Source organism: Orcinus orca, chromosome 2, assembly GCF_937001465.1.
Source record: "Orcinus orca chromosome 2, mOrcOrc1.1, whole genome shotgun sequence".
NCBI classification, from domain to species: Eukaryota; Metazoa; Chordata; class Mammalia; order Artiodactyla; family Delphinidae; genus Orcinus; species Orcinus orca.
This window is the reverse complement of record NC_064560.1, coordinates 127,372,500-127,394,340: the sequence shown is the minus strand read 5'-3', so window position 1 is coordinate 127,394,340 and position 21,841 is coordinate 127,372,500. Positions and strand designations below refer to the sequence as shown.

The window sequence follows — 21,841 nt, the reverse complement described above, 5'->3', positions numbered from 1 at the left end:
TGGGGCCCAGAGATGCGTCCAGAGAGAGGGGCGGGGCTGGGACGCAGGCTTGGGAAGGGCCACAACTCAGGAAGAGAGAGGGCCGCTGGAGGCCAGGAAGAGCAGGGCCAGGAGGACATGGAGAGCCGGACGGGGCTCCTGACCCTGGAGGCTACCCAGAGAAGCCGGCTGAGGCTCAGGAAACCTCAGAGCAAATTCAGCATTTCCAGAAGGTCTCTGATGTTCCATGCACTTGTTGAACTTTTGCAGCCCTGGAATGGGTGCCCAGAAAAGAGGAGCAGTTCCCATTCCGGTGGGAACTGCCTGCCAGGTGCCTCATCCTGTGGGACTAGCAGACGTGACACAGACACCAAACACTTCACTTCCTCTTTTCTCCAGGACCTTTAACCCAGTGGTCTCTACGTGAGCTGGGGCTTTAGCCAAGCATCAGGGAGTCAGGACTTGGATAGCAAGCAGTTTCTGCAGGTAACTTTATCTTCTTTTTTTTTTGTAAGTAGATTGGTTTCTTTTTTAGTTCTTTCTAGCCAACACGTGAACTTATTCTCCTTATGAAAAAGTCAAATAATATGGAAGTGTAGAGAAAGAAAATACAAGTCATCAATCCCCCTCCCTCTGCTCTTCCCCCAATTCCACCTCCCTTCCTGGAGGTTGCCAATGTCAAGGTTGGTGTTTATCCTTTCAGATTACATATATATATGCAAATACATGAATGTCTACCATTTATACAAAGCAGTATGTTTACACAGGGTGTGAAGCCATCTGACTACAGCTGATCCACACGAGGGCACCCTCAGGCATTCTGATTGGGGCCCACCAGCTCCTGCAGCTGGCACTTCCTTCAGCTCCATTTGCAGGGCTCTCCAACCAAAGGCCGAAAGAGGTAACCCAATTTTCCTTCCCTGCTGGTTCCCTTTGCTTCTACCTCCAGTCCAAGCCTTGGTATTCCCATCTGCCTCTATGGTAACTAGAGAAGAAAGGTCTTTTCTGTAAAGATGGTGATGACTCACACATTTTGAAGACTTATTAGGTACTAAGTGCTTTCTTTACACACTTGATATTTTATCTTCACACTAATCCTTATGTTGTGTTATCCTCATTCTATGGATGAGGAAAGTGAGGCTTGGAGAGGTTATGTAATTTGCCTAAAGCCACATACTGAGAAGATGGGCCTCAACCTAATTCTGATTTGAAAGTTTGTCTTAACTTTAACACTGTATTGTTTCAAGGTCCCTCTTTGCTTCAGGTAATCAATGCTGTTATCATGCCATTTACAAGGCCAAACTGAATCCACATCATTTGCAAACCCAAACTCAGTTCTCCCCAATATTCTGAACATACCACCGATTCCACTCCTTTATGACTGTATCCTTTCAATCATCCTCATTTCTTCTTTGTCCTTGGGCTGATCATTCCAGCTGCCACCAGCAAGATTGCCTTCTTCTTCTTTTTTTTCTTTAATGTAATTTTATTTATTTATTTATTTTTTTGGCTGCGTCGGGTCTTAGTTGAGGAACACAGGATCTTTCCTTGTGGCGTGGGCTCTTCATTGCGGTGCACGGGCTTCTCTCTAGTTGTGGCATGCGGGTTTTCTCTCTCCAGTTGTGGCGTGCGGGTTTTTTCTCTCTCTAGTTGTGCCGCGCGGCCTCCGGGGCACGTGGGCACGTGGGCTCTGTAGTTTGCGGCACGCGGGCTCTTTCACTGAGGTGTGTGAGCTCAGTAGTTGTGGTGCGCAGGCTCAGTTGCCCCGTGGCAGGTGGGATCTTAGTTCCTCAACCAGGGATCGAACCCACGTCCCCTGCATTGGATGGCGGATTCTTTAGCACTGGACCACCAGGGAAGTCCCAAGTTTGCCTTCTTTCTTATAAAATAATCTAGCCTAGTCCTTCATTTGCAGTCCTGATTTCTTCTAAGAATTTACTTGAAATAAAAACACTTTTGTCACAGGATCCGAATAGATTTCTGTTCGCCCACCCATTTATTTATAAGCGTGGTGAGAGCAGGCACTGAATTTTATTCACTTTTATGTCCTCATAGCCTAATAGACCCTCAGTAAATGTTGACTGAAGAAATCACTCGATGCCTCTGGCCAGTTATTGAGTAGGCGCAGTCAGATGTTTGAAGATCACTGCAGTGGCTGTTTAAGAAACGAAGACTGCTGGAACAACACAAATTACACCAGGTCCAAAGCTGTGTACCTCAAGGATCTTCTCAGGCCAACACTACAGAGCCAAGGAATAGCAGCTCAAACTGTAGACAAGGCAACAGAGCTTTTCCCAGAAAACCTCGAGCCATTTAGGCTGACGTGGAACCTTACCTATTCTGTCAATAACATATTTTAGCAGAGCAAGGAAGACAGTTTTTAACTGCTTGACTGTAACACAAATTACTGTAGCATTATTTTATACCCTAAAATATGAAAAGAATGTGTCCATGGATTATATACGTATGTGTAAAATAAGAAAATAAAACTCAATATCACTTTAAAAATGAGTCCTGGCTAAACAGCATTGCTATGGTTAGTACTGGAATTAAAATGCAAGCAGGAATAAATTGTATAATAATAAGATAGCATATGTCTCACTATTTATTTCCAACTTAGTCACTTGTGATTTTACGGTTAAACACTCCTGTTGCTTTAAATTTAGAGATTCCATTTCCACTCTAAGATTCCCCGTTTCAATGCTCTGAGAATGTTAACTATTACCATGAAATGTTTTAATCCACTTATAACTAAGTGGATAAAAGAGTAGACTCTAGAGTGGGACTGCTGACTTCTAATTCCAGCTATCCAAATATTAATTTATGTGACCCTGGGCAAGAGTCATATCCTGTCTCTCTCCCTCAATCTTCTCATGCATAAAATAGGCATAATACTCCCTAGTCCTATGATGACTGTATTATATGAGTTAGTATTTGTAAAACAACTGTACTTAGCACACTGTAAGTGCTACACAAGATCAGGAGGAAGTTAGAAAAAAACTAAACTTCATATTTTTTTTCCCACTAATATAGAAAAAAATGAAGGAGTAAAAAGCAGCTCTGTGCCCTTCTTGGAGCTCCCACTGGAACTAGAACCCCGCAGCCCCAGCTCCAAGAGATATATGTGATGATTCATTCAATAATTTGAGGGCCTACTATGTGCTGAAACTGACCATGAATCAGACACAGCCTTGACTGTACGTCAAAGAGCGTACAGTCAGGTTAGAGATCAGAACTCTAATCCACTTTTTTACAGATAAGAAAACTGAGGTCCAGAGAAGTTGTCCCTTCCTCAAGGTCACGCAGCTAAATAGCACCAGAGGTGAGACCCGAAACTATGTCTTTCCACAACTCTCAGCTCAGAACTCTTTCAAATGGGCCACCCACCCTTTTGAGTACCACATCTCAGCTTCTGTTTGAGACTCTAACTAGCTTTCGTGACCTTCCCATGTTTTCGCCCATCATCCTCCCAAACCTGGAGCCTAGGGTTTGGGAAAGAAGACGTTGAGCCCTGAAGAGAAAGTTACAGGCTGGGCCTTTTGAAACTTCCCCGAAAAGGAAAGGAAAGGTTACTCTCTACTCCCTACGTTAACTCTTCCCGAGCCGAAAGGCTGAGGCCGTTAAAAAAAAAAAAGAAAAAAGGCAGAGTGGTCTCACTCAGGACCTGTAGGCTGGAGTGCCCACCTCCTGCTGGATGGGGAGCCACCTGTCAGAGGGCTGTGGGCGACGGCCGCGGGACCGGAGGGTGAGCGCCGCTGAGCGCACGCTCAGAGCAGAGAGACGCAGGAGGTGATGGTCAAATACCCTGGGAGCTGAGGTGGAGGATTCTGGAGGTGACAGCAAGGAGAGTACGCAACTGCGAAGGGTGCCTGAAGCTTCTGCGCCAACACCAGGCGGGTGGGAGACAGGAAAGGAAGGCAGCGCGGCGGCGCTGCGGGAGGGCTCCGCCGGGGCGGGGGGTGCCATGTCTCGCGAGCGGTCCCCCCGCACCGACATTCCCCGCAACCTGAGCTTCATCGCCGCGCTGACAGAGCGCGCCTACTACCGCAGCCAGCGGCCCAGCCTCGAGGAGGAGCCGGAGGAGGTGCCAGGCGAAGGCGGGACGCGCCTCGGGGCCCGATCCCGAGCTCCTGCTCCGAGTCGGGAGCGCAGGGCTCGCTCTGCGCCCGCCGGAGGCAGCGGTACCCGGGTGCCCCACAGCCGCAGCCCCGACACCCGTAAGAGAGTGCGTTTCGCCGACGCGCTTGGGCTGGAGCTGACCGCGGTGCGCCGCTTCCGCCCGGGAGAGCTGCCCCGGGTACCCCGCCACGTGCAGGTCCAGCTGCAGAGGGACGCCCTTCGCCACTTCGCGCCGTGCCAGTCCCGCGCCCGAGGTCTCCAGGTAGGCGGCAGAGGTACGCCCCTTCCCCGGGACCTCCCCAACTTGGCCTCGGCGGGTTTATGGGAGTGGATTTATCTAGGAGCACCCATCTCCACCCCGAACCCTGGGCTTGCTCTCGCTCATCCCTTTTGGTGTCCCCATTGGCAGGTGGCTCTAGGCCACTCTCCCAGCAGGGCTCCCCTCTGACTGCCCGGACGCCGGGGTCGGCCTCCGATTGGTCCCGTGCCTCGCCCTGACCCCGCCCCCTCTCTCTCCCCTCCCCTCCCTTCTCCTGGGCTCCCTCCTCCCCTTTCCTCCTTTCCCCCTTTCCCAGCAGGAGGCGCGCGTTGCCCTGGAGCCGGCCACCGAGCCTGGCTTCGCGGCCCGCTTGCGGGCGCAGCGAATCTGCCTGGAACGCGCCGAGGCGGGCCCGCTGGGCGTCGCCGGGAGCGCGCGCGTGCTGGACCTGGCCTACGAGAAGCGCGTGAGCGTGCGCTGGAGCGCCGACGGCTGGCGGACCCAACGCGAGGAGCCCGCCGCCTACGCCGGTCCGGCCCCGCCCCCGCCGCGCGCCGACCGCTTCGCCTTCCGCCTGCCGGCGCCACCCATTGGTGGCGCCCTGCTTTTCGCCTTGCGCTACCGCGTTAGCGGCCACGAGTTCTGGGACAACAACGGCGGCCGTGACTATGCTCTACGTGGGCCCGAGCACCCGGGCAGTGGTGGAGCCCCGGAGCTACAGGGCTGGATCCACTTTATCTGAGACGCCTGCGGCCGACGGCGGAAAAAAATCAAAGGCACCGGGGGGCTGGGGGATCCCGAAGATTTGGTGGGGAGGAATGAGAGAAACCGAGATTGGCGGGGAGCTGCCCTAGAGAGTCAAGCCCGGGAGGGCGAGGAGGATGGGGGAAACCAAAGGGGTGTGGGGTGTGGGTAGAATCAACGAAAGTTGGGGAGGTTGGGGTGGATGTGAGTGGAGGAACCCAAGTCATAGAAGGAGGGAGACGGAAAGGGTGCTGGAAGGTTAGAAAAGAAGCAAAAGGACGATAGTGATGTTCTCTTCCGTGAGTGGGCATTGGGAGAAAGTGAGTAGGTCCGTCCGGCCTAGGCAGTCAAAGGTTGAGGGTAACTCTTTGGGACCGAGGACATATTTTGTGTGAACTAGGAGCCCACCACAGTTGAAATCATTTAGATTGCTGGCTTATTCCCTCTTCTTACTGGCCTTAGCCACCGCAGGTTCCCCAGCCCTGCCCATCGTAGCTTTAACTCACCCATAATTGCCTTGCTTAAGTCCCAGGAACTTGGCCATAGCTCCCCAGCCCCTGACATTATGACAGGATTCGCTTGTCACCCCAGCCCCTAGCTTCAGTCTTCACTGACTGGCTGGGGAGTGATGGCAGGTAGCATCAGAGCTCCCTCCTCCAGCTTCCAGGCAGCCCTGGGGATGAAAATGAAAGTAAAACCAACTCCAGGCTTGTCCTTGTGGCCAAATAATGCGGTGCCTAAGGTGTTGGTGCACTCAGGGGCTTCCAGAAAAATGCCAGCCTTACCTTTCTGGGTGCCTTCTAATGACCTCTAAGCACTTTATGGACTGTATTTGTCAAGAGACAGGTGAATCACAGGATTCCTTCTGCCACAAAAGAAAAGGAAGTCACTGACTAGCTGGATAACTTTGGGCAAGTTACTTCACCTCTCTGGGCCAGAGTTTCCTCCTTGAGAAACTGCATTTGGATTAGGTGATCTCTTAGGCCCCTTCTTGCTCTGACATTTTATGATCTGTGAGGGGCAGAGTGTGGATTAGAAGCCACATTCTCCAGCCTACGGTTGGAGTGCTTACAGTTCAGAACACACAGCACCCCAAGCGTGTGGTTGGGCCTGAGAATGGCTCTCCAGTTTTTGACACATGTTCCAGAGCCCAGAAAGCATCCAGTCTGCAGCAACCAGCCTGCAGCCTCAGGGTATTCCAGGGCCTCTTTCAAACCACAGCTCATCCTCTGCCCCTTGCTTTTGCTCTTGACCCAACAGACTTCCAGCCTGGGTGCTGGGAGACAGCTTTGGGGAGGTGCCTCTCTAGGGGAAAATGATGCTTGGGAGCCCCCAAAATGAAACAACGTTGGGGACTTTCTTGAGTATAAAGGATTATAGGTATAAGAAACTGAAAACATTTCAAACCAAGAATCAGAGCACCTTGAAAATTAAATGGTACCAGAAGATGGCAGTCTGCTCCATACCTTGAGCAAGTGAAATGGGAAAGCTGGACTCTTCTCCCCATTCACATTTATGCCTTATGTCTCTCCTGGTTAACCTCAGCTGGTTGTGTGTTTTCCTCCCTTCTCACCCTATGTCTAAGCTCTTTGCTTTTCTCTTTCCTTGTCCCCTTCTCATCACTTTCATTTTTCTTTTAGCATATACGGTATTTACCTTCACTTTCTCTATTTCCATCTGCCTCCCTCTTCATCCTTGTTGAAGATGAAGGAGTGGAGAACCTACTTCCTTTTCTCCAAGACCATGGTTGATCCACCTTCCTCCCTCAGGCTCCTTCTTGACAGTCTTCTAGAAGGGAGAAGAGGGAAAAGCAGTTCCTGATGCTGCAGATGAACAAGGAGCTCCCAGGTAACCAGCTCCCCACACCCGTTTCTATCTTACTGATTTCTCAAAATTTTCTGGATTCCCCTTTTATCTCTTAGTGAGCAAGGGTACACGCACACGTGCCCATACATGCGTTCAGAATGGAGTATGGGGCTTATTACCATGCCCCTCCTCTCCAAATCTTTAATCCTTTGAAGAAAAATGGCTGAAAGAGAGAAACCCTGGGTCATTCCTCAGACAAATGCCCATTTAAGCATCATCTTCACCTGGTGGAAAAAACAAAGAATTTCATGCATCTTGTGGATCACCCTCAGGTCAAAGTTCCAGCAGAGTGACGAGAGAAAGTGTACTGAAAGCCACCAGCAATACACTTTTTAGTCACCAATGAAGAGCCCAAGGGAGGATAATGGAGCGGGAGAGTGGGTCAAGGCTCAGTGTGTGATCATCTCTTGCGTTATGTGTATGCATTACTGTTATGTGTATCAGCAGTCGCAAGAGCTCACATTTACTTACGTAGCCACTAAAATCTGGTGTCTTGCATGCTTTATAATCCACAAAACAACCCTATGAGTTGAGTAATGTTATTCCTGTTTTAGAGAGAAAACAATTCAGAAAAGCTCGGTATTTTGTGCAAGGTCACACAGCTAGTAAATGGCCGAGCTAGGATTGTGAACCCAGGAAATCTCCAGAGCCTCAGTGCATAACCATGATGTCATAATATTATCCTTTAAAAACAAAATTAAAACCTTGCCATTAAAAAAAAAACCTTGGCACATACCATCTCTTATTAGGAAAAGACCACAGTTTCTAATTGTGCTCTGCCTTCCCATCCTCCCAGCCTCCCCAACTGGCTTGGAGAAGGCAAAGCACCAAGGGTCCCAAGCTTCATCTGCTATTTCCAGGAGCTTGCTGCTGCCTCCTGTGCCCGTGTCCCGGCTCTGCAGGATCAGCAAGGAACCACTGCGCCTGCGCCTGCGCCTGCTGGAGAACTTGGGAACCCATTTGAACTCCAGCCTTGCCATACATTGGGATTCTCTCCTGGCCCTAGCCAGTCCTCCACACTTGTTGGTATGCTGTGCCCCTTCCTACTACCCCAGCTAGCCTTGAACAGGCCAATTCCCTAAAGTTTCCACTAGAAGGGTCCCTGACTAGGACAATTGCTGGATGGTCTGTGCTTGGGCCCTCTCTGGGAACCTGAGTATTACTAAGCAGATAAATGCAAATGGTTGGGGGCAGGGAACCAAGAAGAGTTCATTGTTCCTGAGCTTTTTCTCTAAGAAGTACCCTGGCTCACCCATGCCCCTATTCTCAGCTTTACAGAGCCAAGACATGAGTCTTCTGGTTCTTCCCATACAGAGCTGCCCCAGGGCCTGGGGTAAGCTGCTAGTCTAATCTGACATGGGAAACACTAGGAATTTGGCAGAAACTTCAGAGATTTGTCATGTGTTAGGCGTTGTGGTGGGGACTTTCCTCTAAAGCCTGATGACTGTACGAATGGGGGCAATTTAGGGTATAACCTGTTAGCCATGGACCGGGAAGGGCCATAAGAGAAACCATTACCATGGTCAGGGGCTCGGGTCCTTGAAGCAACACAGCAGGAACACTCTTGCCCTTTCCTCTCATCCAGACCTCAGATGTCTTCCTAAGTATTCTTCCTGTTCCTTTGTTTTCTTTTATGAATACATTATTTCTTTTATGAATATATCATTTCTCTTCACAATAAGCCCTAACTCAACTTGCCAATCTAATCCCACATTCCCTTGCTTCTAACTCCTGTGTTTTTCTGGAGCCCCTCTGGATCCTTGCAATGCGCAGATCATAGAATCCAGAGACCTGAAAAGGCTTGTCTTTAGAGATCACTGTGTCCAGACTCCTCTAGAGATGAGGACACAGGTCCAGAGATGAGAAGGGACCCCAGCAGGGTCAGAGAATTTGTTAGTGCAACTCCAGATGGGACGTAAACCCAGGCCTCCTGACCACCTCCCATTCCCAGGCTATGAAACAGGCCTCTCTCCACAGGGTCAGACCCACGATTTTTCATGGCAAGGGACACGTCAGAAATTTTCATTTTCTGCTTCTAGTTTCCATTCCCTTCCCCGTCCAGGCAGAAAGAGAAACAAAAGGGACTGGTATGTCCCCAGCCTTGGCACTTCTTTCAGTGATATCGCTGAAGAACAGTGAAGTTGCTAAAACAAACAACAACAACAAAACAACAACTGAATAATCTACCCATTGAATAGCTAACCTGGGGAGGAAATGAAAGTTTGCTATTTGAATCCCCCTCAAACCACCGTTCTCATCAGACCCTTCCCGAGCCTCCCCACCCTCTTCACAGTGCAGCTCTGTACACTGGGCCCCAGACCCACTCGTATTGTGCCTCACTTCAGCCTCCTCATGCAACTGCTCTCCCTTCTGGATAAAAGACCTCGTATTTGAAATAAAGTTGAAATATGAAAAGAAAGTATAAGCTACTGAGAAGTATTGTTTGTTTGGGGCTGAGGGTGGCAAGAGACCCAGAGGCACCCTGCATTTCTTGGCCATCTCATCTCTTGCAAGTCCTGTTCCCTGTCTGCTGGAGTCCTCTGGCTATGCAAAAGTTGGATGGGAAGGAGATGTAGAGGAGTTGGGCGGCCCTGGTATGAGACACCCCTATAGTATCACGGCACCCTTTTGAGTAGTGGTAGGGAAAGTTACCAGGCCCAGCTCATAGCTCCCTTGCACCCAGCACCAGCTGCTGTTGCAGTTAAAGCGAACAGCTCAGGTGAAGGCCCCGTGTTTCCCCTTGGTGGGGTGCTTTTCTTAAGGAGGCCATTTAAATTACATTCTGCTCCTTAGGCACTGGAAGGAAAAGCAAAGCCCCTTTTGTCTATCAAGGGCAATCCTAAAACAAAGGACAAGAAATATGATGGAGAGGAAAAGTGAGGACCTCTCTGTCTATTTGAAAAAGATCAAGTTCTAACATAGTATTGACTCCCACATCACCTGAATGATGAAAGAGTCCAATTATCCACCAAGTAATGAGACTGTTCCTTACAGGGAAGCCCTAGCCCGAGAATAATCAGATGCCTCATCATTACATCATAATGGCCAAGTTGTGATGTCACTGCAGAGCACCCACTCTTTAGTACACGCATTGTAATTGAAACCAGATATGCTGAAGGGTAGAGTCAGCATGAGGAGCAGATCCCCAAGAAGAGGTAAGTGGGGGCTTTCCATGGGTTCCCTCCATGGCTTATCGCCTAGGGTCTCTCTGTGGCCCTAATGTCTTTCCAGACTTCTCATATCTTAGTTTGGTGGTAGGTTTGTCTGAAATCTCTCTTCTGCAAACTCCATTGCAGCTTTTGCTATCCCAAATCCTCAATACTTGCAGTTGTGACGACTGGTCAGCCCTCACGTCTGTTTTTTAGGACAGAGCGCAGAACACTGGAGCAGGGTTTCCCTAACTGGGGCAGAAACTCACCATATCTGTTTCGTTAGTCCCAGGGATAGATCCAAGTTTTCGGTTGTCTGAAGCATACAACTTTTGGGGCCTTTTTCAAGTAAAATAAATATTTCAGAATGAGAAAAGATATCTTAAAAATTATAACTTTAAAAAAGCTGACAAATATCATAATATCACAAAATCAAGAAAAATAACATTTTTAAAATTACCTATGTGGCAAACCTAAATATTTTTCCCCACAATTTTGTTTTTGGCTGCATGCTCTTTGATAGTCTTTTTATATGATGATTATAGATAATTTTTCCGTAAAGAGATAATTCCATCTCCATGATCACTTTAAAAAAATTCTTGATAATTAAAAAAAATTTCACCTTCACACCTTGTAAGTAATAATGTCACATAATTTGGGGGGACTTTTGTCAAACTTGGAAAAACACTACCAAATGTCTTCAGTATATGTGGTGTAAGATTTTGGAGCGTTTTCAAATTTGCAATAATGAATAACATAAACTCTGAATTTTTGACATTGGGAGTATTCCTGGAAGCTGTATGTATTAAGTTTGTTAGAGCTGCCATAACAAAATACTTAGACTGGGTGGCTTAAACAGTGGAAATTCTCTCACGGTTTTGAGGCTAGAAACCTGAGATCCAGGTGTTGGCAGGGTTGATTTCACTCTGAGGTTCCTCTCTCTTGGCTTGTGGATAGCCATCTTCTCCCTATATCTTCACATGGTCCTACCTGCATGTCTGCATCCAAATTTCCTCTTATTATAAGGACAGCAGTTATACTGAATTAGGACTCACCCTAAAGACCTCATTATAATTTAATTACCTCTGCATAGACCTTATCTCCAAATATGGTTACATTCTGAGGTACTGGGAGTTAGGACTTTAACATATGAATTTTAGCAGGACACAGTTCAGCCCATAACACTGTAATTACTATTTATTCACAGAAGTAACTGCAAATCACAGATGTGTAACTCCTACACCCAAACTAAATGTATTCCCAGCTCAACTTGGTTAGTCAATCCCCAAATACCCGTGGCCTCTTCATTGCCACTGGACAAAAGGAGAAGTGTGATGGAGGAGGAGTCAGAAAGGAAAGAGACATCAGTCTTGACCAACTGCAGTTTAAATTTTTTTTTCAAATTCTACAAAAACCTATGATCATATTAACACATTGCTGGGACTCCTCCCATGCTTTGGAAGAGTTCTGTGCAAGAGAGGGCCCTTCCTCCAACTTCCTTAGCTATTAGGTCATTGTGTGTCTGGTCAGTCCTGCTATATTTCTGAGCCATGCAAAGGGAGAGGGAGTTTTCACCAAAGATTAAGGATGATGTGGTAAATCCACATTCTTCAGCACTAGTCCCTGGAAGAGCTGGGATGATTACTGTCTTGCTGAAGGTGGGACCCTCCCTTCTCTGATAATGTCAAGTCTGGACCTCTTCCTCTCTTCCACTCCCCCACCCCAACTGTTAGGGTGATAGCTGATTCATTTTGCTGTACAGCAGAAACTAACACAACATTGTAAAGCAACTATACTCCAATAAAAATTAATAAAACACAAAAAATAAAGTGTTAGGGTGAAACCCACATAAAGGAGGGAGGCTTCAGCCTGTTCTCCAGAACTGGGGCAGAGGAGTTTCTTCTTTCCTTGGATTCTTCCTCCCTTAAATCTGTCTTTGATTCTTCTCCCTACACCTGAATTGGGAGTGAGTATCCTTCTGAGACAAGAAATGTGACTGAGTTGTCTACCTTTCATAATTCCCAGCCCATGATCTGTGATGCCCAGAGTGACTGACTGAACCCTCCAGGGGCAGCCACTAAATTTTCACAGTTCCTGCCTGGCTTTCCAGCCAAATAAGCGTGAGTTCTTCCGGGTCAATCCAGTTTCATTGTTTGGATTATAAAACAATAAGCTCTCCATCGACAACTGAGGGCTGCCTGCTGCCTACAGTGTTTCACTTTTCCCTTCCTTCGTTACATACAAACCATTGGCGTATTGTAATAAGTCATGATTTAGGAGAAGTTCTGTATGTACCACCAGCCCTGGCTTAAACCCTCAGGGATCAAAAGTTTCTAATTCTAAAGCTGAGAATATTCTTTCTGTTGCTTACTCCTATCATGTTTTTGCAGGATACTAGTTTGAAGGGCATGGCTCTTAGGAGTTGAGATTGTTACTAAATGTATTGAGGGAGAGAGGGGAGGAAGGGGCAAATGCAGGGCCAGCAACGGAAAATGGGGCTCCAAGCTGAATTAGAGATATATTTCTCATGCTTGGCAACCTTGAAAGAGCTCTTGACCTTAGACTGGAGCAATTAAGAATCAGAAGTAGCGATTATGGTGGTTGACTTTTAGGGGGTACAGGGGGAGTGGCGAGATCTGTAGAATACAGGGCAAAGTCTGAAATTGTTTTATAAGTTATTGTCGGTATATAAGCTATTGTGACCTAAATAATACAAGAGGAGACTAGCATGAGAACAGAAGACTCACTTCAGAAAGTATTGTTCCCAAGTTTTAGTCAGAAGACTGAGAATCCTAACTATACAAACTTTTGGCCCAGAATTTCGGTGTGGAATACTGTTTCGGTGGAAAGACCATTTTATCGCACTCCCTTTCTTTACAACAAAAACCAAGGTCCCCAAATATGAGGCACATTTCCAGGTCCTCTTTACTAGGGCGGAGCGGGTGGGTAAGTCCGAACGAGGTGACCTCCTCTAGCACTTCGTCTTTGAGAACACCTGTCTGGTGACAGCTGGACCCGGGAAGTGGCCGAAGGTGCCGGGCTGCTAGGATCCTCGTCTTTAAGGGTGTCCAAGACATTTGATCCATCTCGAGAACAAGTTCCCGGTTGCTCTAGGCGCTTCGTTTACAGTGACGCTGCTGACAGCGGTTGGGCCCTCGTCTGGGAACGCGCGTCTCCTGTGTGAGACTGGCAAAGGGATACTGAAAAAGTCTTCCTTCCGAAGGAAACAAATGGGGAGTAGTTGTAGGCGGTCTGGACAGTTCAGCAAACTGCTGTTAATTTCTTGGGGAATTCCAGGAGGAACATTGCCCAGTGGACCCCTAAGATCCGGCGCCCACAAGGCGAGGGTGGGAGGGGGTACCATTCACTGCATCCTAGCCCGGGGGGACATCTTCTCTGCCCCACGCAGCCAATAGCCACCCCGGCTGAGGCCCACGGAGCCAATAGCCGACTTCAACCGAGGCCCACGCAGCCAATGGCCGGCTCAGTCTGTTCCGCCGGGGCCCGCCCACCTGCGTTCACCAATCAGGACTCTGGCCACCTTGGCACCGCCCCTGGAGCCCGCCCCACCCATCCGCCCCGCCTCCAACTCGCTGAAGCAGGGCTGGGCTAGACGGGCGCGCTTTCGGGGGCGGGGGGGGGGGGGCAGTCCCGGTCCCAGCCCTCCGCGCGGGTGGGCTCGGAGCAGGCCGCACCGGGCAGCAACCCCACTCTCACCCCGGAGGCCCCCTGCCCTTTCTCCCCCTTTCCCCCCGGCCCATGGTGCGAGGCTGGGAGCCGCCGCCCGGGCCGGACTGCGGTGAGTGATCCCCAGCCCCTTCGACTTCCCCTCCCAGCCCCTGTACGATCTCCGACCCCCGGAGCCCCATCCCCGCGCTGGGGGGAGGAGAATTCTAGGTTCGAAGTCGCCTGGTTCTCTCTCCTTTCTCCTCTGGACTTTTCGGTTCCCTGTTGTAACTGGGGGAGGGTGAGTGGGTGTGTAGGGAGGAGGGGAAGGCTGGGTAGGGACGCCCTTGGCGAGGGGAGGGTTTGAGATTCTCCTGCTTCCTGGGGCTCATCGCCCCAAGTGCAGGAACTTTTTGTTCTCTGACCCAGTTTGGAGCCTTCTAGACTGCCTGTGAAATGGAGGATAGGAGAAACGTTTCCTTCCCAGGCCTCCCCTCCTCCCCTCCATGACTACCTCCTAGCGACCTCAACACATGTACAGAAACCTGGCCTTATTCCTGGGGAGCAGTTGCCTTTGGGAATGAAAGGTTTAAGAGAAATTGCCCCCTCTGACCCCTACCCAGACATACTCAGAAAACCAACTAGGAAAGTGAGAACCTGAGTCCTCAGAGGTTCCTGGTGTTGCGTCCTAATCTGAGACTTCTAAACTGAAAGAAGACTCAAGCTGAGACCTATTTGGTAATGAGGGCCCAGATGTGATATTTTGTCATATGAACCCCCTTCTCACCATACATTTGAAGCGCTTTTTATGATTAGGATAAGTAGGTGGCAGTAATTGAAAAAAAAAAAAAAACGAAAAAACAAAAAAGCCAGTTAAAGTTGGGAATTTTTAAAATGATGCATACATATCTTAAGAACTGTCATTAAAAGTACGTTCATTTCACCAATCTCTTCAGTTAGTGTCCAGGCGTTTTCTTTATGTAAGTATGCTGATTGGCAGTCCCAATTGTCTTTCTAGGATAAACGACATAAGTGAATCTCAAATCTGGCTGCACCCTGAGAACTTTTTAAAAACTACTTATGCCTGAGCCCCAGTCCAGGCTAATTAAGTCAGAATGAGGAGGTTGATGCCCTGGTTTAAGTTTCCCAGGTAATTCTAATGTGCAGCCTGAGCCTGGAGCCACTGCCTCTCATCATCTGTGATTTCCACGTTTGGTTTCTTTAAAGTGGAGTGAGAATTTAAACACTTTTGAAGCAATCTGAGTGCAGAATACTTCTGAGTTTTTTAAATCCCCAGCCCCTCCAGTCTTTTACAGTTTTCTTGCCTACTCCCAACTCAAAAAAAATTTTTAATATACACTCCTTTGTATTATGTCTTTCCAAAGCATTTGACTTTGTTTTCATAGAAACAGTTTTTTTCTTTTGGCCGCTCTGTGCGGCTTGTGAGATCTTACTTCCCCAACCAGGGATTGAACCCGGGCCCTCAGCAGTGAAAGCACGGTGTCCTAACTACTGGACTGCCAGGGAATTCCCAGAAACAATTCTTAATGCACTCATTTTTCATAGATTTATGTGATGTTTAATTATTATATACAGAAAAACAATGAGCCTAAGCAGGTTTGGAATTACACACAACTGGCCTAAGCACATAGGGCAGCTGAAGGAAGCAGCTGACTTTGCCATACTAGAGTAGCCTACCAGTGTCTAGTTTCCAGTGCACTATGGGTATTGATAATGTAATCCAGTAGGGGTCAGTTAAGCCAGGCTTTTGGCCCAGTTGAACACCCCTCACTTCCACTCTCTCCAACTAATATCACCAATGCCTAGTCGCTTCTAGACTAATTCAGATTCTCTTGAGTCTTCCAACCATTCTTTCCATTCATTCATAAACTGTTTCTCTTTAAGCATTACCACCATTGCTTTTATTAAGTTGGGAGGACATAAGGCAGAGTTTATTAACCAGGACTTCTGGGCAATCAGCAAACCCCCGGAGATTATACTTTATGTAATGTGTAAGTGTGAATGTTTATGGGGCGGGGGGGGCGCAGTAAGTCATAACTTTCTGAGAGTTTATAACTTCTGATTTTCAAAGAGGTTCATGATCCAAAAAGTTGAGAAGCACATGAATTGAATATCACTAAAAGTCCTTTAAGGCCCTTGAAAACTATCACCAAAACACATTTCATTCAGAAACATACCTCAGTTCTCTGAATAAAGATTTAGGGAATTTAGCAGGCTCATATCTGGTCTCTCACTTGAACTGTTTCCTGCTTTTAACCATAAGCCTAGGCTCGAGGGTTTTTTGGCACCGTGCAGTATGCGGGATTAGTTCCCCCACCAGGGATCAAACCCGTGCCCCTTGCAGTCCTGCAGTGGAAGTGCGGAATCCTAACCACTGGATCACCAGGGAATTCCCAGCCTAGGTTCAAGTTCTGAAGACCTCTTTTTCCTAGGATTGTGTGAACACCTACACTGGAAGTTTAAGGCAGCCCATTCTTTTCTGCCTTTTGTCCAGGGGTATGGAAAGCCCAAAGGGAAATAAGGGTGTTACCCTGACTATATTTTTTATTAGTGATTTTAAGTAGCAGTGGGGCATATCTGGCATGGATACAAGTTTAGTAATAATTCAGAATTGATAATACCACTACCACCACCTCTGCTCAGAGGAGTCCTTATTTCTCCAGCTTTCCTTCCCTTTTTCTCCCATCTCCAAATGAAGTACAAGGACATAAGACACTATAGTGTCTTCACTGTGGTTTTGATTACTGTAGGGTCTACCCTCTTTGTTATAGTTCTCATGAGCCACTCCCTGGATAGTTTTCTCCTATATCAAAGCCAGATTCTTCCAGGGAGGTACCAGCTCTACATCTGTGCCCTGATTTAAGCCACCATTCTGTATCAGGAAGTCTTCCACAACTTGTGTTTTGTGTCACTGGGAAACTGTAGATACATACAGTACACCAGATATGACCTTTCCATTACTGTATGTTATACTGAAATATCAAGCTGATATGGGAATCTGACAATAGCAAACCACATGAATGAAAGTAAAATGCTTCCTGGTGGGCTTATAGCTGTGCCTGCCTTATTTCCTGTCTGGCAGTCTTCATCCTCACACTGGACTGCTTTATTCCTTACGCTACCTTTTCCTCGTATCTGAACTGTTACTGTGACCTTAAAAAACAGGACACAGATAAGGTTAAGTGGATGTCAAGTGCTGGAACATCAAGTATTCTCCAGCTTAGATTTGGTGGTGTTCCTGGTGGGCCACAATTTCCAAATGGTAGTTTAGTGCCTGGCTGTGCAAGCACTTCCTCACAGCCCCTCAGCTGTGTCTGGGATGGACCTGGAGGGTAAAGGTAGAGCTACCACACTGGCAATTCACCTAGTAATCAAAAAGAACTTATATCCAAATTATGGATTCAATTCTAAAGCAGTGATTTTGCTACTTTTTAAAAGTTGCAAAATCCTTTCTGGAATTATATCCAACTCCCCAAATATAAAAAGTACAAAATCAAGACACCCTGGTTTCCTCCACTGCTCATTAGGATTAAGACTGCAATAACAGACTGAAACAGTCATTTTAAAGGATTCAGTCTTTGCCTCACTTCCCCTGTTGTCTAAGAGGAGCATTACCTTATATCAGAATCAGCCCGTGAGGCTGAAGCAATGATAAAAGCTCTAATTTATTGAGCCTTTACTTTGGTCTAGGCATGACGTCAGTTGCATTTTTTTTTTTTTTTCTGTATGCGGGCCTCTCACTGTTGTGGCCTCTCCCGTTGCGGAGCACAGGCTCTGGACGCGCAGGCTCAGCGGCCATGGCTCACGGGCCCAGCCGCTCCACGGCACGTGGGATCCTCCCGGACCGGGGCACGAACCCATGTCCCCTGCATCGGCAGGCGGACTCTCAACCACTGCGCCACCAGGGAAGCCCATCAGTTGCATTTTTTGATTTAGTCATAAACTTGCAAGGTAGACGGTGTTATGACCTCGTTTTATTCTGATGGGAAAATAAAGCTTAGCGAGCACTCTAGGGAGTGGAGAAGCTGCGATTCACCTCAAATCTGCCTCACCCCAGACCTCCACCTCTAACAGCTCTAGGCCCCGCCTACACATGACATCTAGCACACAGTAGGTGCTTTGTAAAAATATATGTAACTTTACATACATTCAACATTGTCTCCATTTTCTACACATGAGGAAACTGAGGCTCCTATAAGTTCAGTAGCTTTTGCCCAAGATCACATGGCTGGTGGCAGAATTGGGATTCAAACTGCAGGCTGGCCTTAATCATATTTTAACCCACTATGCCATGCTGCCTTCATTTACCCTCTTAAGGTTCTCTTCAAGCTGTACTGCTTCTAGGGTCTGCATGGCCTTCAGTTTGTTAAGATTTGCTTGTTAAAAGGGAACGGTGACACCCATTAGAATGCTTCCGAAGTTTTCTGCTCATCATATAAAATCCCCGATATTACACTGCACTATGTGTAACTTTCTGGACTTGAGATTTTTCTCAATTCATCATGTAGCATTTATATCGGAATCCTGTCCTATCCATAACATATCAGAAGTAATATTTATAAACTCAGATGGGATTCCTCTAAGAGTAAAGGATGACAGATGTTTTAAAGTCTCTAATGCCCACACAGGGAGCTGAGTTAAAATTTGGTCAACAGGGAACTCCCTGGCGGTCCAGTGGTTAGGACTCTGTGCTTCCACTGCAGGAGGCATGGGTTCCTCCCTGGTTGGGGAACTAAGATCCCAAAAGCCTCAGGCATGGCCAAAAAAAAAAAAAAATTGGTCAACAGAATTATTCTGGGAAATAGCTTGAGCAGGTTTCCAAGAATGAAGCGTAGTCAGAGGCTTTCCCTGCAGTCCCCACAGCCACGATGACCCTGGGAGCCCTGGTGCTGCTGGGTAGCTTGCAGGACCCGGTTACAGTTTATAATGAGCGAGCCCACCTGGTTCTGAGAAGAAAGCTGGACTGAAAAGATAAGAGCTGAGGGCCTCCCGTCTTGTGCGGAGGGGCTGCTAAGGTCTGAGGGAGCTCTCTAGGCTCCCTGGAGAGAGACTCAGCAGTTGGAAGAGACAAAGGCTGGGGGGAGGGGAATAACCTTTGTTCTGAGGATGACAGGGGTAGGAAACGTTCCCCTCCCTCTACCCTAACCAGACCAAAACCGAGGGGGAGTGAGCCCCATTTATCCCAGATAGCTGACCTATCTTATCCTACTGAGAGTTAGAAAAAAAACCCATCAATCCCCTCCCCCTAACACTCGCCCACCAAGAAGGGAAAGAAAAGGGGGCTGGGCAGAGGGACTGTGCTATTCTACCTTCTAGATTTTCACACGTTGTATTCTTAACCTTTCCATATTCTAGAGATAATCTAGAGATAACTCTAGAGATAATCTGTTAGGAGCTAAAGTGTTCTGGGATTACACCTCTTCTTGTTTTCTTGGTGAGTCTTAGTTTTGTCATTCTTGTTCCATTAACTTAGAGGGTGAAGTGAATTTGAATGGGAAAGATAAAGGCTATAAGGATGTTTTCCTTTTTAACCTCGGAAGTCAGATTTCGTTTTTGGTGACAACACTCACTAGTCTTGTGACTTGGGATAATTTAACCTCTATGGACTTTGGTTTTTTCATACTTACAAGGGAATTATAGCAGGCTCTGATGATTCACAAGGTTATGAAAATTAAATGAGAAATTGTTATGCACTTTAAAAGCAATCCAGCACAGTACACATAGAAGTTGATTGTATTGGAGTCCAACGTTTTGTTTGGTAGAAATTGAACAATGGGTTGAAAGAGGAGCCCCAGTGATCGAGCTGTTTCTCTTCTTATTACAGCTATCTCTGAAGGGCACAAATCAGAAAGCACCATGCCTCCTAATAAAGAGGCCAGCGGTCTTAATAGCTCCCCTGCGGGGCTCATCTGTCTCCCTCCAATCTCTGAGGAGCTACAACTTGTGTGGACCCAAGCAGCCCAGACTAGTGAGCTGGATGGCAATGAGCACTTGCTACAAACCTTCAGCTACTTTCCGTATCCCAGTTTAGCAGACATTGCCCTTCTCTGCCTACGCTATGGGCTGCAGATGGAGAAAGTCAAGACTTGGTTCATGGCCCAGCGCCTCCGCTGTGGCATTAGCTGGTCATCCGAAGAAATTGAAGAGACTCGAGCCCGAGTAGTCTACCATCGGGACCAACTCCATTTCAAATCCCTTCTCTCTTTTACTCATCATGCAGGGCGGCCCCCAGAGGAGGTGCCTCCTTCTCCAGTGCCACCTCCAGAACAAGTTGGTCTTGGAATAGTTCCCCTGACTCTTGGCGAGCCCACCCAGATGAAAGGATTGAAGGTAGAGCCCTCAGAGCCCTCAGAGCCACTGAGTCACCAGAAAGCAAAGGAGCCCCTGATGGCACCTGGCAGTGGGGCATTCCCCCACCAATCACAATTTTGGCAGGATCTTCAAAGCAGTGGCGTCTCTAAGGAGCAGGCAGGCAAGGGTCCCGACCAGTCACACGGCCTAGGTACTGCTTCCTGGAACCACTCCACAGCTGTCCACCAGCCGCGTGCTCGGGATAAGCCTCCACCCGTCTCATTACTTGCCAGTAGTTGTAAGAAGGAGTCAGCATCTAATGTGACTCCTCCTTCCTCTACCTCTTCTTCCTCTTTCCAGGTACTGGCTAATGGAGCTACTGCCACCTCTAAACCCCTCCAGCCACTGGGCTGTATCCCACAGCCACTGTCACCCAATGAACAGGCACTACGCCCACAGCTGGAGCCAGCCTGGCCCCAGGGGCTAAGGCATAACTCAGCACCTGGTAGGGTTGGCCCTGCAGAGTACCTTTCCCCAGATATGCAACGCCAGCGAAAGACCAAGCGCAAAACCAAAGAGCAGCTGGCTATCCTCAAATCGTTTTTTTTACAGTGCCAGTGGGCACGGCGTGAGGATTACCATAAATTAGAGCAGATCACTGGCTTACCTCGGCCTGAGATTATTCAGTGGTTTGGTGACACACGCTATGCCTTGAAGCATGGGCAACTAAAATGGTTTCGGGACAACGCAGTACCTGGTGCCCCTAGTTTCCAGGATCCAGCAATTCCCACACCACCACCTTCAACCCGCTCCTTGAATGAATGGGCTGAGACACCACCTCTGCCGATCCCCCCACCCCCACCAGATATACGACCCTTGGAAAGGTACTGGGCAACCCACCAACAGCTACGGGAAAGTGATATCCCTCAACTGAGTCAGGCATCAAGGCTTAGCACCCAGCAGGTACTGGATTGGTTTGACTCTCGATTACCTGAGCCAGCTGAAGTGGTGGTTTGTCTAGATGAAGAGCAGGAAGAGGAGGAGGAGGAACTGCCAGAAGATTATGAGGATGAAGAGGAGGAGGAGGAAGAGGACGACGACGACGACGATGATGATGTGATCATCCAGGACTGAGGGTGCACTGGGGGAGGGGAGGTCTGTTACTAAAAGACGAACCAACTTAGTAACTGTTTAAACAAAGAAACCACATTTTTTTACTTACCTTGTGGCAAAGAACTGAGAAGCTTTGTGTTTTTGAGGGTGGGGGACAGCGGGATGTAGTAAGGGTGGACCAGGGAGGATGATCATGGAGGACAAAGCAAGGTGGGGATTGGATGGGCAGAAATCCAGGCCTCCAGCCTCAATGAGAAGAGTGCTATGGGTCTGGTCCAAACTATGGGGCCGGGAAAAGGCTCTTGCTCTCCTCGTATCGGCTGTTCTTTCCCCTTAGTGTACTACGGCCTACATCTATGGAGGACTAGAAAGGAGGTGTAAAGATTCCAGTACATCCCCCAGTCCCACCCCACCATTTTCTTTGGAATATAAGGCTGCCTTGCACCCCTTCTTTTCTCTCTGAGCACAAGTCCACACACAATGCAGCCAAGAATCTCAGTATGTCCCAGTCAATCACAAATACTTCCTCTTCCTTATACCAGCTTGACTTTATATGTTTTCCTGCTGCTTTATTGAGTCACACAGGGAGCAGAATGTTTTCGTTTCTAGTACTGGACCACTATGCCTTGTACCT

At 48.0% G+C, this 21,841-nt stretch overlaps 1 protein-coding gene across 9 annotated transcripts; it reads left to right on the top strand.

The window, feature by feature from the left end:
* The first annotated feature begins 36 nt into the window (after positions 1-36).
* On the top strand, positions 37-21,331 carry PPP1R3E (protein phosphatase 1 regulatory subunit 3E). 9 transcript variants are annotated; one of them, XM_033411608.2, is made up of 6 exons: positions 37-212; positions 379-465; positions 747-880; positions 3,236-4,360; positions 4,674-6,949; positions 7,828-9,386. In XM_033411608.2, exons 4-5 carry the CDS (start codon positions 3,944-3,946, stop codon positions 5,097-5,099), a joined length of 843 nt encoding a protein of 280 aa, XP_033267499.1. In that variant the 5' UTR covers positions 37-212; positions 379-465; positions 747-880; positions 3,236-3,943; the 3' UTR covers positions 5,100-6,949; positions 7,828-9,386. The 9 variants fall into 9 exon arrangements, with proteins under 9 accessions (XP_033267499.1, XP_033267503.1, XP_049562810.1 ...); XM_033411612.2 differs by lacking the exon at positions 747-880; XM_049706853.1 differs by having other exon boundaries at positions 37-465; positions 4,677-6,949.
* The last annotated feature ends 510 nt before the right edge of the window (positions 21,332-21,841 follow it).

What these genes read in the sequence shown, in the direction of transcription:
- PPP1R3E (XM_012537923.3), top strand. Translation starts at nt 10,077, where the DNA reads ATGCTGAAGGGTAGAGTCAGCATGAGGAGCAGATCCCCAAGAAGAG. An exon ending in GAGCAGATCCCCAAGAAGAG is followed by an intron (nt 10,123 to 19,627) that starts GTAAGTGGGGGC and finishes TTCTTATTACAG; the next exon opens with CTATCTCTGAAGGGCACAAA.